The 19,040-nt window shown below is 49.7% G+C and overlaps 1 protein-coding gene across 2 annotated transcripts in view; it reads left to right on the top strand.

Moving 5' to 3' along the window:
• Positions 1–19,040, top strand: part of Dock1 (dedicator of cytokinesis 1) — a 450,610-nt gene that overhangs the window by 412,006 nt on the left and 19,564 nt on the right. For both annotated transcript variants that reach the window (XM_027930051.3, XM_027930050.3), the window contains exons 40-47: positions 166–270; positions 4,886–5,027; positions 5,158–5,236; positions 6,617–6,701; positions 9,684–9,770; positions 12,231–12,407; positions 13,038–13,121; positions 18,086–18,223. In XM_027930051.3, the coding sequence (XP_027785852.1) occupies positions 166–270; positions 4,886–5,027; positions 5,158–5,236; positions 6,617–6,701; positions 9,684–9,770; positions 12,231–12,407; positions 13,038–13,121; positions 18,086–18,223 (897 nt within the window). The remainder of the gene's footprint in view (positions 1–165; positions 271–4,885; positions 5,028–5,157; positions 5,237–6,616; positions 6,702–9,683; positions 9,771–12,230; positions 12,408–13,037; positions 13,122–18,085; positions 18,224–19,040) is intronic.

Genomic DNA, 19,040 nt, shown 5'->3' with positions numbered 1-19,040 from the left:
ATGGAGGATAAGTGAAAAAGAATGTCAAAACCATCAGTGAGATTAGAGCCAGGTGCAGGCCTCCCAGCCTCCCGCCCTGCAGGAGCTGCCACAGCTTAGAGAGCTCACAGGAGGAGCCCAGGGGAATGATGCTTAAGTCTGAACTGCACTTTCTCTTCCTTACAGAAAAAGCAGGCTCAGTTTTATGAAAACATCGTCAAAGTGATCAGACCCAAGCCCGACTATTTCGCTGTTGGCTACTATGGACAGGGGTTCCCCACCTTCCTTCGGGTAAGTTCTGTTCTACTCAGTCTGAGCTGGGATTGCAGCGGCCTGGGCAGCAGTCCCTTTTCCCAAGGTGTTTTGCCCGACTCTGAACTGGAGGAGCTAAGAATGTCTTTTTTGATTGCATGTAACCCTTTGGTTCGATTTTTCCTGAAAAGAACTCTCTTTCCAAGATTTATGTGTATTTTTAATCGTGCTAAAATATGCATAACATGAAATTTACCATTCGAATCACTTTGGGTTGTACAGTTCAGTGGCACACGCACCGCCGTCACCCTGTCGATCCACCCCCAGAACTTTTCATCTTGCAAAGCTAGGACTCGGTACCCTAGCTCTCCACGCCCCCTCCAGCCTTCGGCAGCCACCCTTCTGCCTTCCATGTCCATGGGTCTGACTGCTCTAGGTACCTCGTGTGAGTGGGCTCACGCAGTACTGTCCCTCTTGTGTCTGGCTTCTTTCATTCAGCATGGAGTCCTCAAGGTCCACCCATGTCGTAGCAGGTGCCAGAACTTCATTCATTTTTTAGGCTGAAAAATATTTCCTTGTATCAATAGATCATATTCTTTTTATCTGTTTATCTCTTGATGGACGTTTGGGTTGCTTCCACCTTTTGGCTACTGTGAATAATGCTGCTACAATGTGTATTTGTAATTACATATGAACATTGGAGATGGATTCCCAGGGCCACCATGCTAGGAATCCACTGCATCCCGGAGGCCGGTGGGTGCTATTGGAATGTGATCAGAGTGGTAACTACCATCACCCGCCAAACTCCATTTCCCAATATTCACAGGAGGTTGGAGGAGAAGAAAGGCCACCTGACCAACTAGTAAAGTGGTTTCAAGTTTCTCAAAAGCACATTCTTGGATGTCACTGACCTGAGGGTCGTGATTTCTTGCCTTGTCTTGTGGCATGTTTTTATGACACGTGGTTTTTCCTTACCCCAGGCAGCCTGGCATGGTTTAGGGCTGCAGAATTTCCATGCCAGGAGCATGGCTGTGGTATGGCGGGGTGGGGGGCCGTGAGGCCGGCAAGGAGATCCTCCTGGCCCCAGAGCTGTGCTTCCCGGCCTACGTTTGCTGATTGCATAGGGCTCCCTGTGAGATGAGGCACCCCTTCACCTACACCCACAAGGTGCCAATGTTCCCCCTACCGAGGACATGTCACTCTTTGTGGGAATGGCCCACACAGTTCTGGTCTGTTCCAGAAAGTGAGGTTGGGTGACCCCTCACTCAGTGACCCCCTAGTTACTGAAGCACCTGACTGTGGGCTCACTGCTGCCAGCCCCTCCCGCTGCCTTCACTGTGCAGTGAAGACAGTGGTGGATCAGAAAGCCAGACTGGAGAGAAGGTCTTCCTTCCCAGAGAGTGACAAAGGGTGTTCAGTGACAACCTCAAAAACAAACTGAAGGAAGGCCTGAGGTGGCAGTGGACGCACTTGAAGTTGTGAAGGGCATTCATCAGTGCTTGTGTCTGCACGTGTGCCCTGTGTGGATCTGCTGAGAGCCCACCCTGCACTGTGTAGTCCCTGCTGTACTGGGTGACAGAGGGGCCGTGGGCCCTGGGGACACTGGGCTGCCTGAGTGTGGCACCTGCTAGCTGGACTTACAAGGAATGATGACGACATTGAGCAAGGCAGCAGCCTGCCTCGAGTCTGCCGGTGGAAAGCCTGGGACACACGTGGCCATAGGGCCAGTAGCCGCAAGTTGTGCTGGGAGCTCCAGCCACTGCAGGCTGCAGGGACAGTCCTGGGTCACTTGCACTGTCAGAGGACAAAATGCAAAGTATGAATAAAGTGTTTAATGGGCTTGATTAATATTGAACTGACTTTCCTGCCACACCTGAATAATTTTGTGGGGCTGTGGCAATATATTTATTACGCTTCACAGATCACCTGGCAGGGGTCAGTCTGACAATGACATTAGCAGTTACCACAAAGCAGGCGGAGACTTGGTGGCAAGGCTGCTGGCAGAGGAGCCTCTGAGGAACTCGCTTTCCTCTGGCTCTGCCGTTCTCCCCGAATCAATCTGGGTTTTGCATGCATATTAATATTTATACTCCTCACAAGGAATAAATATGTTTGCCTGTGTGTACATTTTCCCCTTGTTTTCTTGTTCGAAGGGACTACCTCAGCGTGCAAAGTAATTGACATTTCTGAAAAAGGGTATTAGTGTTTTCTTCTATAACTCACTAGTGTTTTTATATTAAAGCCTTTATATACATTTTTATTATTATGCTTTTTTCTAATATAAAACATAATAAATGCATGCTAGTTTCATAGTAGCCTGTTATATATTAAATCTCACTGAATTTCTGGAATGTTTGGCTTTATATAGCCTCCTAAGGTACCCATGTGTGTATTTATATTTCTAATTAAGACTACACATTACTTTGGTTTCTGCTTGGCATTAGTTTTCATAGAAATAAAACATTTTTCTTCCCTAATGGTGCTTTTAGACATACCTAAGGATAAAGTGGAAAAATTATTCAATTCTTAAACGGTTTCTTCCTCACTAATTTGTAAAAACTCAGAATACACTGGTCCTAGAGAAGAGGGTTGTTTTAGTCTGCTCAGGTTGAAGTAACAAAATACCTTCAACTGGGTCATTGATAAACAGCAGAAATTTATTTTCTGACTGTTCAGAGGCCGAAAAGCCAGAGCAAGATGCAGCAGATGTGACATCTGTGGGGGTCTGTTCCCCTCAAGGCAGAGGGAAGGGAGCTCTGTGGAGCCTCTGGTGACCTGATCGCCTCCCAAGTATCCCACTGTTAACACCATCGCCTTGTTGATTAGGAGGGACACAAACTTGCAGACAGTAGCAGGGATAAGCTAATCGAATGTTCTAAGATTTCTCTCTATCTCTGAAAAACCCATTAATTAGACAAATTTTAATTTGACTTCAGGCTGAGTCTCTGAAGATAAATGTAAAAATATGCAGCAAAATGCTGTTCCCGGCTGCCTCTGGCTGCCTGTCTCTCTGGCGTCTGTCCAGGGATTGCCAAGGTATGACAGGGCTGTGCCTGACTCATGACCAGCCAGTCCTGAGTCTTCCCAGCATCTCCTGATGGAAGAGGCACAGGTCCAGCGCAGCCAAGACCCACCCATGGGCTCCTACCCATGGTCTCTCCCTGCCACAGTTTCCAATTAAGTGGAGACAGCCCTGGCAGGGGAGCCTTGACCTGTCTGTGACTCAGCTGTCACGCAGAACCCACTCGGGGATCTGTGAAGGGATGGAGAAGAACCTGCCTTGCAGATGTATTTAGAGTCACTGTCACACTCATCTGGAGATGGCCTCCACAAGAGCCTTGTGTAGGGAGGGGAGCTTATCTTCTTCATCTCTCCACCAAGGTCCCTTGTCTGGCCCCTGACGGACTCTCCAGCTTAGGGAGTATCATCTGAGATGGATAAAACCCAACCCTTAGAAGAAGAGCTCTAATCTCAAGTCACCATTTACTTTCTCATTCCTTGATGAATGGGGATCCGCACGGCAACTCTGATTACAATAAGGACAGACCTGCCATCCACCTCTCTCCAGCCTCTCACCACCAGGAGGCTGAGAGCCCAACATCTTGGTCTGGATCCATTTTCCTTGGTTTCTGCTCTTCTGTTGCTGTCTCCCAGGAATCAGCTGAGGATAGCCATGCTCAGGCTCTGAGGTCCCACCTTTGTCTCAGGCAATCTTAAATTCCTTCAGAAGGACAAAAACCACTTAAGTAGAGCTGTGGGGGAGAGACACCTGCTCTCTGATCCCCCACCTCAGTTTCTTATGTGGGCTGTCCGGCTGGGTCTGGGAACCTGTTGGTACAAGAGCTGACCAACAAGAGGGAAGCATCAGAGTTTATTATTTTTGCATGTATCTGGGGATCTTCACAAGAGAGTGAAGTCCAAGGCAATGGCTAAAGCAGGATGCTTTAATACTTTCTAGACAAAGAACAGTAAATCCCTAACAGAATGATAGGACAGATGTATCTGGACTCTGGTAGTAAATTCTAGGGCTATCACTATGGGGACGGAAGATCAGGATTACTTTAGAATGTGTTGTTCAGGTTCTCTGCTGGCCCAGTTACCAGGGATCAGGGCTATTTTCCATCCTTGGTTTATGAAGGACATTCCTCCCAGAAGGATCCGTATGGTATGGCTTGCTGCACAGAGGAAAACAGGCCACATCCTTTCTGAAGTTACAGTTCCCCAGTAATTCCAGCTTGAAACAGTCATTACACCACTTGGGCACATTTTGCGATGGCCAATCCTTCACCCTTTCAGGACCTACCAGGAAGGAGTGCAGATGTCCTTCTCTGCTTGCCCTGCCAGCCTCTGCCTTTTCTGACCAGGCCTGGGGCTCCAATTGCTCCCCTGGTTTTGCATAGCTTTTAAATTGGTTGCCTCTGTTGAGACTGACACATCTCAAGATGCGGGTAACGTGCTGCTGCCTAGGCAGTGTAACTCGGGAGGCTTTTGTCCCTGTGTCCTCCATGAGGAAGAGCCACACCATCGCATTCTGTTCTTATATGCAGTCGCATTTTTAAAAAACTTCCCCGCATACCTTGAAGACTGGTGCTTTGGCTTGTGAGCGTTTCTGGCCTCCCCTGTGGTGTTATGCAATGAACGTCTTTGTTTCCAGGGAAAAGTTTTCATTTACCGGGGGAAAGAGTATGAACGCAGGGAAGACTTTGAAGCCCGACTACTAACTCAGTTTCCAAATGCAGAGAAAATGAAGACCACGTCTCCACCAGGCGACGACATCAAAAACTCCGCTGGCCAGTGTATCCTTTAAGACACCCTGCTGACTCCGCTAGCAAGGGATGCCCTGGCGGTTGCAGGGCTGGGTGGCTTGGGCTTCTCTCCAGGTCAACATCCCTGCTGCCTGTTGATCCTTAACCCCCTTCCCCTCAGATATCCAGTGCTTCACGGTGAAGCCCAAACTCGATCTGCCCCCTAAGTTCCACCGTCCGGTATCCGAGCAGATTGTAAGGTAATTTTGTTAGGATGGGAAATGGGAGTGTCTGTGGGGCCCTCCTGCTGATGACTCTGCCTTTTGAAGGGTGGATTTCAGCCAGCGTTGAGCACTCCCATGTTCTTTCTGCCCTCTTCTAATTGCATGAGAAGCTCATGATTCCCAGCTTCCACCCAGGGTGGGGAGGAGTGGCCCTAGCCTGAAGGGTGCCATGCTGATTCCCTTCTCAAGGTTGGGGACAAGGAAAACTCTGAGGAGGAAAACTCTGGTCGCTTGAGACCCATTAGGTGGGGAGACTTCCCTGTGGAGCACTTCAGCTGTGCCCAAGCCCAGTCCCACACCCAATCTGAGTGGAAATTCGAGGCTGTGGCAGGAAAGAGACTCGAACTTTTGCTCCTGATTAAGCTCAAGATAAAAACCCTCCACCCATGAAGCAGGATTGTGAGTGGTTTTTAAACCTCACTGTCCGAATTTGCGTGGGCTGGTGCCTTGCAGTTTGAGTCGCCCCTGACATACATAGCAGTGGTGCGGGAACATCTGCTTTTGCAGATGGTTCTTTGACGGGAAGAGTTTTCTTCTCTGTTTGATCCTCATTTCGGTGAAAACATTAGCCTCCTTGATGGCCTGAGGGTCCTCAGGATATGCTTGTTTTGCATCCTCAAGTTTGGTGGTTTCTTCGAGCTCTCCTCATTTCTTTGACCTTTCGTCAGCAGTAATGGATGTAAACCCAGACTCCGTGTGTTTGCAAGAGATTGTTTTCACAAGGCATGCATTTTAAGGTTTGCAATGTCTTTTCTCAGGGAGGGCCTTTAAGTAAATATAGAACTGTAGGGTCTCTCAGTTCCTTTAGACGTATTTCAGTGTAGGGGGAGAAAGAAGTCCCCCCGCCCTGCCTGGCATAGGCAAAGCCCACCCCTTGCCCACGGGAGGAAGGCAGGCACATACATTCCACGGGTGCCACTCTTTCAGATCTGCATTCTATATATCTGAAACTAAATTATGGAGCATCTTTCTAAAAATAATGAATTCATCAATTTTAACTGTTTTAGAAAGTAATTAATTATTAAGTTATCAAATAACTTAATTGCTAAATTATTGAAGCAAATGATGAAACAATTTCTTAAATAATAAACACATACGTTGAAGACGCGGCCCCGCCCCTCTGCTTCCCTTCCCTTTTCCCCACTTCACCTTCTCACTCTGACCCAGCATCTCTTCTCCCTGAGAACCTCAAGTTCATTTTGCACCTGCCAGGGTTTCCCTTCAGAGGCTGCTGGGTGAGGAGGCAGCAGGTCAAGGTGGCAGCCACTTCCCGGGATGTAGCTAAGGCCAGATCCTGCATCTAAAAGTGAACGGGCTGTTTAAGGTCAATGTCTGATGACATTTCTGTCTCTGCAGCTTTTACAGGGCGAACGAGGTCCAGAGATTCGAATATTCCAGGCCGATTCGGAAAGGAGAGAAAAACCCAGATAATGAATTTGCGGTAAAACAACACCACTCATTCTACCAACAACAGGAGTGCCCTGGAAGAGTGTGGCCTTGGGGCTGCCACGCCTCTGGGCAATATGTGTGGGAATCCTATCCCCTCTCCCCTCCAAATGTAGCAAAGCCATCAACATTTCACAAACAGGTCTTGAGGTTTCGGTGAATAGTAAGGTGCCTAACATGGGAAGGTGCGGGGCTTCCCTTGAGCCCAGCCCCCGTGCTGGAGCAGGTGCTGTATCTCTAGCTACAGTTGGGTGTGAGATGCCCAGTGCTTACAGGACCTCCTGCAGGTGACGTGGGGGTCAGCAGATGGGCTGAGTGTAGACGCAGATGCTGGCACACCATGCAGTGTCCAGCCTGAACTTCACTATATCTCAGCAGCTGCAGAAGGATTTCTGCCTGGATGCTGCTGGTGCCAGGGGCCAGGTGATTCTCCGTGGTGGAGGCTGTCCTATGCATTGCAGGTTGTTTAGCAGCATCCCTGACCCCTGCGCACCAGATGCCAGTATCACTTCCCCAGTTGTGACAACCAATCCAAAAGTTGTTCCAGACATCACCAAATATTTGTCCCTTTTTGGAAACCATTGCATTGAAGTCATGGAAATATTAACATACTTCCTTATTACAGCCTTTTAGAAATTATATGTACAAACTGATTAAATGAATTTCATTTTTAAAAGGCACCAGACAAACCAGAATTTTCTTAAATGATAACATTTCTCCCTTGTTCATGGAAAACCTCCAGAAACCCATGTATAGGCCCATACTTCATGGAGGCTGCAGCCCTGGGGACTCTGGGAACACCAGCACTGCAGGAGATGGCACTGCTCTAGTCTGCAATCTGGTGGCCTCTGATGAGGGGTCAAAGGTGCCTCCGTGCCTGCTCATGGCCCAGAGCAAAGCTCGGAGCTCTTCCGTCAGGGCTGCCTTGGGGACCTCCATTCTGTCTCCCTGCAAAATCTTCCCGGTTTCTTTCAATCATGTGATCCTCAAAAAAATCTGAGTCTCCTGTGTCAACTTCTGGGAGCTCCCTGGGGGAGCCCCTCCAGCTAGGAGGCCCAACCCCTGTGTGTCAATAGGAGCTTGGAGCTGAGTAAATCCAAGACCTACAGTTCTAACACACTGGTGTCCAAAGACCAAGGCTCTTTTTCTTGCCTAAGGCCAGTGTCCCGAACATCCTTGGTGACTGGTCGCTGCTGTATTTCTGTAACAATGGGGGCCCAGCCTTGGTACGTCCAACCCAGACACCCAACCAAGGGGGCAGCTTTCTGAGCAGTCGGCCTCCAGCCATCCTGCCATTGTGTATGTTGTGTCTGGGTCGCGGGTTTGTTGGCTTGTCCTCGCTCCGCTCCTCTCCCATCTGGAAGTGCGTATATTCTTACACCGTAAAGAAATAGACACAAGGAGTCCAGCGAATTGCCAAAATGCCAGCAACAGGGGAGCAGAGCTAGGAATAACCCAGGCTCCTGATGTCTTGAGCTACGCCAAGCCTCACAGGCTGGGCCTCTCCTGGCTGGCCCTGAAAACTAACAGGACCCTGTGAGGCCGCACGCACGCGTGCAGCCGGGAGCCCAGGGTCTAGTCCTCCACGGACTGGTCAAAACCTCGGGCTTCCAGATAAGCACAGGGTGTTTAGAGCCCAGGGAAATGGGGCTTTGCTGTTTCACAGGGAGCTTGGCTACTCAGGCCCCAGGGGCAGAGGCTGTGGAAGCCCAGCCAAGAGCAGGGCAAGGAGGCTCAGCGCCTTCAAACCTCGCAAGGGCTGAAGCTCCTGCCGGCAAGGGCCCGTAGAGGAGGAGACCCAGATGGCCACCCCTCCCAGGAGTGGAACCACAGCGAAGGTGCTGGAGGTGGGGTCTAGACAGGTTCTGAAAGAGCAAGTGCTTCCCTTCAAAGGCCAGTGCCTGAGAGGGCGACCACAGGGGGCCTGGCCTGTGTCCCTGAGGTCCCAACTGGGCCCTTGCTTTCCTTCTCCAGGAATCTTAGAGGTTTCCAAGATCCAGACAGCTTTCCGGAATTGTTGACATCCCATGATCCCATCTACATAAATCTAGATCCCTATTGGTAGGGCTGGGAATCTAACTCCGCGATAGAGCACATGCTTAGCATGCACAAGGCCTCTGGATCCATTCTCAGCACAAATTAAAAAAAAAAAAAAAAACAGGTCTCGATTGCTACTGGCAGAAGACTTGGTGCTCATGATTCTGCCTTACAGGCTGGAATGGCAGAGGAGGGCCGCAAGCCAGGCAGGCTTGAGCAGGTGGAGGCCAGGGTTGCAGTTTGCCCTGAGCTGTGGCTCTGTGCAACCTGAAGGCAGCATAGAATGATACTTGACACCTTTTCCTGCAATATGCAATGTCTACTTTACAAAGAGTACATTTCATAAAATGGCGTTTTTATTTAAAATGTATGTACACATTTTAAAAATGCAGAGAGTGGAAAGTCTTGAGTAATACACCAGAATGTTCAGGTTGTCATCTCTGCATGGTGAGTAACTTTCTCCCTTCCATTTTCATGTTTTCACAAAAATGTTCTAAAATACTAATTTTATTAGGATGTGAGAGGTCAGTTTTGATAAACCCAGCCTTCCTGAATGCATTAGCACCTTTGAATTTGTTTTGAACTCAAAGTACAGCTAATATGAAACTCATTTGGCACCATCCGAAATCTGTTTAAGAGGCCCCACCAGTTTGAACTATTTACACTTCCTCATCTCCTACATTCTCTTTGCCAAATACCAGGGAGGTGGGACCTCATGGCTTGGAAACAGGATGCTTGGGTATGTGCTGTGTGGCTGTTAAGCAGAGCATAGCTTATGAGGTGGCACTGCAGCACACACCTGCCCTTCCTGCCCTGCCCCGCACATAGGCAGAACCTGCTGCTCTGGAAATCTCTGCCCAGGGGTCCTGTAAATCCCCATGAGGGCAGAGCCAGCCCCCGCTGATGGCCTCCTAACACATGTTTTGTGTTCCTTTTGCAGAATATGTGGATCGAGAGGACTATATACACCACAGCATATAAATTGCCTGGCATTTTAAGGTGGTTTGAAGTCAAATCTGTTTTCATGGTAAGAACAAACCCTGGAAGCCATCATCCCATTCCCTTCCCAGCTAGGGTCGGATACACCCTCCTGGCAGGCTGCCCACGGCAGACCCTGCAATGCAGGTGGCCCCGCTGCATGTTCCTCCGAGCGTCCATGACACCTCGCCCCATCCCACTCCCAGTATCTTAGTGGAAGAGCTGTGTAAACACAACCAAGAACTAGCTTTCTTTGTAAGAAAACCAGACCAAGATCTCATTTCTCCTCTCAATATTTAATTTCAATCATAGCTGGGCTGTTTTGACAGTTCTTTCCCTTCCCTAAATGAAAAGTTTAAAACAAGTTCCAATTTACATAAACTTTTTACAAAATCTTTCTTCTTGATGGTTTTATTGCCATTTACATGACAAACAACTGAATTAATAGCACTCGCTCATTTCAAGTAAAAATAGCCTGAGAATAGACTCGGCCCCTACAGTTTTTAAAGGAAGGATGGTTCCCGTCTCGTTAACTAAACTCTGCATGGCTTTGGGACAGCTTCATTTACATGAAACTTACATTTATGGTGAGCTATGGGACAGCCTCATTTACATGAAGCAGCAGATCTATTAACTGCATGGAAATGTCAGGGCTGTGGCAATGCCAGTTTAAAAGTGCCGGCTGAGAAATGTTTTTGTTCCTGTGTCTTCATGCGGCAGGATCCCAGCCCTGGGGTAGCACTCGCCACCATTTTGCAGTGAGTCCCCTGAAGCACCTGGTTGTTGGCTCTAGGACGAGGCTGCAACCTTCTGCCCATCCTGTGTCCACCACCCCCCTTTGGCCTGGCTGGCTTGAGCTCCAGGTCCTTCCATGAGCATTTGCCTGCTCTGACAGACCTCCCACCCCCCCACCCCCCCAGCAGGCTGCCAGGATGCAGCCCCGGCTTCCTGCTGGGCCTCCGAGGCTCTCTGCCTACCCTCTTGGGAGACACTGTCCCTTTCTGCTCTGGGACCTCCCATTCTATTCTCCAGTCCTCTCAGGTAGATGGAGGGCTGTGCCGAGTGGGGTCAGGGGGCAAAACTACAGCCGCTTCATGGGGTGTTTGGAGATGGTAAGGTCCCCATGGGACAGAGGAGCAGGCACTCATCCTCTTGTGAGCCTCTGCCCGTGAGATAGTGGAGCCTGACCTTTTGTGAGGACATAGCTCCCCGGTCTGTGCTGGCCGTTTTTAACAGATTAAAAGGGCTGGAAGCCAAATAATCCCAGAGTGATGGGACTGGAACCCTGCTGCAGACCCCTTCCCCTGCCATGCCTCCGGGAACAGACCCCGTCCTCGCAGGGGCAGCCGCTAGCCTGTTTGACGAAAACAGGGAACGTTCTTTCTTGAGGTAAATGGGTTTAGAGACTGGGGATGAGCAGCCAGTTAAATGGCATCCTGCCCCAGAAGTCATGTTCCTAGGATGGGACATTCCACTGTCTGACATGGGTGAGGACGGCTTTCCTGAGAGTGCATGTGACGAGGGCCACCCTCAATAGTGTGCACATGGTCGACCACAGGTCCCTGTATCGGGTCACAGATGGGCACGTCGACAAGGCGACGGCCTCTGTGGCCCACTTCCTCTGCAGCCGCTGGATTGTCGTGCTAGAGTCTGGCAATCCCCACTTGTCCGTTCTCTGCCCTCTCTGCTTCCCCTTCCCCAGCCACCTCCCCCCACCCCTCAGGCATCCCCCAGAGGCTGCAGCAAGAATGCTGGAGGCTCTGCTTAGCCATTTGCTGGGGACACCCCAGTCCCTGGACATGGCTGGGGCCCATCACACCTCCTTTGGGAGGATCACAGGGACTGAGGCCATCTGGACGTGGGTCCCATGGCCCAGCCTCAGTGGGAGAGCACAAGGCCTGGTAGGCGGTGTGGGCCACGTACCATGCCTCTCTTAGGGCACCTTCGGGTTCAGCCAGACAGGACTCCAGAGATGGACAGAGGCGGGAGAGAGGGAAGCAAGCCCAGGAGGAGGAATGACTTGTCCCCTGCCTCCTGCGCGGACGGCTCCACTACAAGGATGACTTTCCAGATGAGACTGCAAGCGTTCATCTTCCACATGGGGGTGTGTGGAGGCCCCTCCTTTGCCTTCCCAAACCAAAGGGGCCAGCAGGTTTCTAGAAGGGCAACTCTAGAACAAGCAGAGAGCTAGAACACATTCAAGGTCTCCTTTAGGGTAGTGTTGAGGCACTGCTCAGGGCTGTGTGTTTTCCCGGGATGACCATATGTGACTACACCCGGGCAGCCTTGCTTTCTTTCTTTGGAATTTCCACAAGAGAGTTCCATGAACAGTGATGATAGAATACCCAGCTGCTCATGCCTGGGCCACAAGCAACCACACGTCCAGCCATCTCTTGTGAGATGGTGTATGGGAGAGGAGGTAGCCTGCCCCACTGGGCACCATGCTCCTCTGGAGAGGCCCAGGCAGAGAAGGTGGCCATGCCATGGTACAATCTTGTATTCCTTGCAGGTGGAGATCAGCCCACTGGAGAATGCCATTGAGACCATGCAGCTAACGAATGACAAGATCAGCAGCATGGTGCAGCAGCACCTGGACGACCCCAGCCTGCCCGTCAACCCCCTGTCTATGCTCCTGAATGGCATCGTGGACCCTGCTGTCATGGGGGGCTTCACCAATTACGAGAAGGCATGTGGCATGCCTGGGGTCACCAAGTGCCTTCCAGACACTTTCCCCCAAACCTCGAGACTACCTGGCCTCACTGAACAACCTCAGCAGTGATGGAGCTGTGGCCAGGCAGAGGCAGCCCCTGCAGGGGCTAAAATGTGTACCGTCTGACCCTCCATGCAAAAGGCTTGTTGACCTCTGATCTAGACCAGGAAAAACAGACAGTGCACTGCCAGAGAGCGGGCTGTGAGGGTGGCGAACTGTCTCCAGAGGAAAAGGTGGCACTCCTCTAATGCTCTGTATCCCTCAGGTTGTGCCCAGCCTGGAGCAGGTGCAGGGTGGGAACACAGGTGCAGCTGGCTGGGTGGTGTTCAATCTCCCCCAACTTGGCCAGGTGACCTAAATCAGCTGTGACCTTGCTGGACTGGACTCAGCATTGGGGCATCGCTGTGAATGGCCCATTGGTGGCCCGTGTGCTCCATTTATAGTTTCACCTTAACATTTTGCCTTGGGACTGGGGAGAGTGTGACGGAAGGTCTGGAGTGAGCTGGGGAGAGCAGGGTCAAGGGTCTGTTTGTGGCCTGGTGTGAGGTAGAGGTGCACACCTCCGTGTTGGAGGAGAGGTGCACTGAGGGCTGTCTGTCTCCGCAGGCCTTCTTCACAGATCGCTACCTGCAGGAGCACCCCGAGTCCCTGGCTCAGATCGAGAAGCTGAAGGACCTGATTGCCTGGCAGGTAGAGTATGCAATGGTGGCCTTGCCTGCCTGGGGGGCGGGGGAGCAGGTCTAGGCTCAGGTCTCCTGGGCCCCTTGCACACTGCCTGCCAGCATGATGGGCCCAACCCCGGGCTGCACTCATGAACTTGAACATCCAGAAAATTCTCTCGCAAATGAACAAGGTCTCTTCCACCCCCTGCTTAGTTATCCCAGCTGCTGGAAAATCTCTCTAACATCAACCAGGACTTAGAGGCACGAAGCCCTTTGCCGCAGCCTGTCCCGGGAAAGGTGTCGGCCTCTGCAGTCTTGGGAGCTGTAGCCGAAGCTGCGCTCTGCCCCAAGGCAGGCTCTGGGCTGCGGGGTGTCCTCAGTTAGGTTTTCCCAGGGGAGATTCTGCATGGTATTTTGTTTCTGCTCATGCTCCTGAGGCTACCCAAGCCCTTTGGGAGGGCCATTGTCTTAAAGGTGGGTAACCTAACCCAGAGGGTGCTTCGTGTTCAGTTCCATGTGCCTGTGTGTCTCAGACCCTCCTGGCTCCGTGGCCCGGGGATGTCCAGAGTGCTTCTCGGGGAGCTCTACCTCTACTTGCCCTGTCACTTGGGTTGCCCACTTGTCATGTGGGAGGCGAGGAGGGGACTGTCCCCATCTTCACCAGATCCGAACCCCACATGCCGGGCTGAGGAAATGGAGGGGGGCCTGCCCCTCTTGGGCGGGGTGTTGTTCAGGCCATGTGGCTACACTAGGGGTCCTGAGCTCCCTGCTGGGGCCTGAAGATCTGTGCAGTTTATTGGGCAAGGCTGTTCGTCTGAGGAGACAGCTCTTGGGCATTTTCACCCTGACTGTCCCAGCAAGTCTCCTCTTCCTGGCTCTCTGACATCAGCACATTGGCCAGGGAGACACATGGGGTGGTGAGGCTGAGCCGTTTCAGCCGAGTTAGAGGTCTGCCTAATTTGCATTCAAATGTACAGGCTGGACTTGTTTTTATAATTCTGATCGTTTATATTTATATATGCACATCATATGTGTATTTATAAAGCATATAATCTGTGATAAATTCTACAAAATTCAATATCTTAGCCATTTTTAAACATACAGTTCAGTGCTGTTAAGTACCTTCACATCCGATGTACAACAATGTGAAGGTACTTAACAGCACTGAACTGTACGTTTTTCATCTTGCAAAACTGAAACTCTGTCCCCATCAAACGACTCCCCCTCCCCTCCCCCAGCCCCGGGTGCTCCTCATTCTGTTTCCTGCCTCCATGGGATTTGACAACTTTGGGAACTTCTCCTGAGTGTACTCCTTCAGCATCTGCCTCTTCATCTGGTTTGGCTCACTGGGCAGGATGGCTTCAAAGTCCATCCATGCTGTGGCGTGTGTCAGGATTTTCCTCTTTTGAGGGCTGAGCAATGTTCCGTTACATGGAAAGACCAGGATTTGTTTACCCATCATCTGTTGATGAACCTTTGGGTTATTTCTGCCTGTGGCTAGTGTAACTCACACTGCTGTGAACATGAGTGCACAGATACCTGTGCTGGTCCCTGCTTTCAATGCTTTGTGTCATCTACAAAAAACAAGAATTCATGGATCTTATAAAATTCTGTTTAAATTTTTTTGTGTCATTGCCAGATTTCCTTCAGGGAGTGTATCATTTTACATTCCCACCAGCTATGATGCATGGTCCTCATTTCTCCAAATCTTCACCAAGATTTGTTAATTTGTTTTCTTTTTTTATAATAGCCATTTTTATGGGTGTTCAGCTACACACACAGGATTACATTCAAAAGGAAATACTTAGACTCTGTCATAAATCTGTATGTGCCTTAAATCCGTTTGCCTGGGAAGTATTTTGTGATCAGATCCCTCTGAGGTGACAGGAAGGGGAAGGGGCACTGGTGGCCAACGCTGGTTTCTTTGCATGAAATGTAAGCCTTATGTGAGCAGTCTCCGTTACTAAAAAGTGGGACTTTAAATTTCAAATGATTCCATTTTAGATGCCATAGAAACTAAAGGATACAAAATTCAAAACTCTGAATGCTATAACACAAAAACTAGTTTGGTCTGCAAAAGTTCTATTGATTTTTACCCCTGTAAGCTTTTACAGCAAATTGGATTTTAAGAGTTTCAAGTCCTACAGAGGAAAATAATTTGTTCCCCAGAGAGCAACTTTATGTCAGCCCTCTGTCATCACCCCTAATAACTGTATTAAAGGATGAATTTTAAAGCAGCTCACAGGAAAGTTGAAAGAATTCGTTTTCTAGCAACTTCATTAAATCAAAGAGTGAAGAAAAATACATATTCAAAACATTACCTGTGATTTTGCTCTCATTTGCAAATGTTTTGAAAAGGCATATCTTAATATCAGTAATTGAGTCATGTGTTCATTAAAAATAAGAACTTTGGGGTTATCAGGATCTTTGTTCTCTTTTTGTTTGTTAGTTCATTTGGTTTGGGTTTTCCTGAAGCTCTGGCAGGTGGAGCAGGGCTGTCCTCTTGGGAGCCCTGGGACTCATTTGCCCAGTTTCCATTGCTGATGTACAAGCTCATCTCCGAGGCCGACAGGGAAGCCTGGCCAGTCGGCCTCAGGGGCTCCTGCTTACTGTCTCTAAAGCAGAGGACAGTGCTGGCTGCTCCTTACCACACAAGAGGCAGGGCTACCTGCAGTCTCTTCCAGGTTTGCAGCTGACACCCAGTCCTGAGCCACTTCTTCAAAGTCAAAGCTCTGTATTCCCCTGAACACACCTGTCATTGCTCAGTGTCCAGAGATGAATCTGGACACTCTTATGTGAAACTGCTATGTGTGAACATATTGCTCTTTTGAAATGTACAGAAGAAGAGAGACCAAACTCCCTCATCATCCCCAGGCTCAGTGCTCATGGAGCACTGAGCAGGGCTTTTAGGTATTCTATGCGGCCGGCAAGGCTGGCATCTATGCAGGGAACACACGAGACCAAACTTCAATTGCAGCACACTCGTTAGGAGGCCAGCCTTGAGAGTAGACTGTAAGCTCACTTGGAACAACTGGAGGTGTGACTTTGGGACCATACTCTCTGCTCTCTGAGTTCTGGGAACCCCTGGAGAAATGCAGACTCCAGGTTCACCTGCAGCAGGTCATGACTCTAAGATATTTTGTAGGCTGAGCACTTAAGTGTCTCTAAAGACCATTTCAAGTCGGCATCTATGTCTTCTCTGTGTCGATGAAGCACCTCATATATTGGAGGGTATATGCACAGGACAGTTTTCTGTTTTCTTTCATTTCGAATCACATCACAGTTTCAGTTCAGCCCCAGATACTCAGACCCCGGGGACCATATCCTACCCTCTAGGAAGGTCTTTTCCGGTCACGGTCACAGATTGTTGAGAACCATGAATTCTTGCACATTGTAAGTTTCACCTCCAAATTACAGTTCAGATGGTCCCAGCGCCCATCCAAGTATCCTCAGCTCTACTCCAGCAAGCGGCTCCTGTGATGTAAAGAATCTGACCAATTAAGAGTTTTATCATGCTGACAGAACACATCAAAACACAGAAATGATTAGATTGCATTTTTCACACTTAAGAAAGGCCATTCTAAATAAAAAATGCTTTCCGTATCTAGGATGGCTGTGCTTTCTCCTTGAGGTGGCCTTCCAGCACACGTTTGCCTCGACACCCTGATGGACACATTCACTGTGCCACCAAAGTGGTCTCAGCCTGCCTTTGTCATCTCCCAAGGCAGAGCTCAGGAAGCAGAAGGAATACAGTGAGCACTTTCTGCTGCTGGTCCTGAATAAACTGTGGCTAGCCCCAGGGAGGCTGCCATCTGTGTGAGGAATTCACATGGAATATTAAAACGTCCCATCTATTTTAAAGTCTCACCTGCACACCGTCCTTTCGGTGCTAACTGGCCAGAAAGGGATATCTGGCATGTGCCCTAGGTTTAGGCCCAACTGTCAGCAAAACCAACTTCTGTGCCAGTGCAGCCCCAGAGCAGGCTGGGCACGCTGGAACAAGGTGGGGGTTCACTCGTTCCCCCTTTCCTGGATACCAAGAGAGGCAGCAGCTGCGGGCTAAAAATGGCAACCCAATACATTTCATGCGTTGATTCATCTTGATAGGGTGTCTTGAATTTGTTCACATGAAATTCAATTGTGTACTTATTATCCCTCTTACTAATAAATCTGCTGGTACAGATAGGTCTTCTGTCATATTAGGAAATCTGTTTTTAATCAGTTTTTTTATTTAATTGTAATTATTAAGAGGAAGCCTCTTAGTTTGATTGCATTGAAGAATGTCTGATTCCCAGTCCAAGCACTGGGCCGGGAGCAGTGGCCAGGGACAGAAAGGGAGGCTGTTCCTGGGTTTACCTCCACAGAGACTCTGGGGTCTCTGCAGCTGGAAGAATGAAAATGTCTCTTGTGACGCTTCTAAAGGTCAGCGTCATCTCCCCGCTTGGAAGTGAAGTGTTGGCGTGGATATCTTGTGACAGCAGTGTCGGCAGAGAAGCGATTATTTTTAGTTTTAAGGAAGGATGAATTTAGTTTTCCTTTCCAAACAAGAATATCCTTCAGGACTATAGATCACACATAATTAGATTTTTGTGTTTTGGAGTAAGGTTCTCAACTGCCTATAAAGGCGATATTCTTACCTTAAAAATGTTTATGCTCTAACATGACCCTTTGCCTACAGAACAAGTTACATCTAAACATTCAAAGTGCAGCTCTTCCAAAACTCCAGGAAGGTGAATGGGGAAGTCTGTTCTGAGAGTGGTGGGCCTCAGCATTCAGGAGCCCACTGGACACCTCCAGTGGGGACCCAAGTGCTTTTCATTTGAAAATCAGTCTTTGGGGGAAGTGGCCTGCTGGTGAGTAACCGGTCACTTTGATCTGGAAGCCAGCAGGTGCATTTCAGCCGGCTCCAGTCTCTGCTGGGGTGCATTGCTCTCTCTAGACCATTAACCAAGAAATAAGGAGAGAACAAACATCACCTTCTGTGTTTTTCAGATTCCATTTTTGGCCGAAGGGATCAGGATTCATGGAGACAAAGTCACAGAGGCACTGAGGCCGTTTCATGAGAGAATGGAAGCCTGTTTCAAGCAGCTGAAAGAAAAAGTGGAAAAGCAGTATGGCGTCCGCACCATGGTAAGTGGGCAGTGTCTCAGAAGGGGTGTCCGGAGTCCAGGAGAAGGTGATGGGCTTGGGGCACAGGGGAGCTGACAGGAGCAGGTGATGCCCACATAGGTGGTGGGATTGGAGGGAGCTCAGCCCCTTGGCCCATTAGTTGGCCACCCAGCAACCTCCCTTCAATAGCTGGAAATGTCAGTGTGAGGCAAAACTCCTGGACTTGCTTGACCTCCAGATGCCCTGTTTACCTATTCTAAACACCGTCTACCCTTGGTGTCAAGGAGCCAGGGAGAAGTTTCACAGAGGCCATGTGGCTTGGCTGGCTGACAGAGCCCATTCCCACAGGCACAGGAGACACAGGACTAACTAACCCTTGGGGCATGACATCTCAAAACACTGGTGGAGCGGACCCAGTCCAAGGTCAAAGCCTCTACTGTAGCCATGAAGGCAAAAGTGGTAGACTACGGATGTTTGAAATTATTGCAAAGACTCACCCATGGGAGGAAGTGGAAATGACCCAGGCCAAGAAGGAGGCAGGGATTGAATGGCAGGCCAACGGACGCAGGCACTCCTTGGGCAGAAGAGAAATCAAGGGCAGCAGCTGGAAAATCACTCTGCCTCCAAGAGCCTGGGCAGTTGGGGGCAGGAGACTGCTGTGATGGGGGCCGAAAAGCACTTTTGTGATGAGTTCATAAAAGGGGCTGGGGTCAGGGGCACAATAGAAGAGCAGTTGAGGTTTTTAATGATGCAAAAAAACTGTGCGGTTTCATTTCTGTAGATGAGTCCCTGCCGGGCATGACTGAGCCCTGCGTCTTCAAGCCAGGGCCTGATGTTC

This window comes from Marmota flaviventris, chromosome 4 (assembly GCF_047511675.1).
Source record: "Marmota flaviventris isolate mMarFla1 chromosome 4, mMarFla1.hap1, whole genome shotgun sequence".
NCBI lineage: Eukaryota > Metazoa > Chordata > Mammalia > Rodentia > Sciuridae > Marmota > Marmota flaviventris.
The sequence above is the reverse complement of the archived record's forward strand: the minus strand, read 5'-3'. Positions and strand labels throughout refer to the sequence as shown.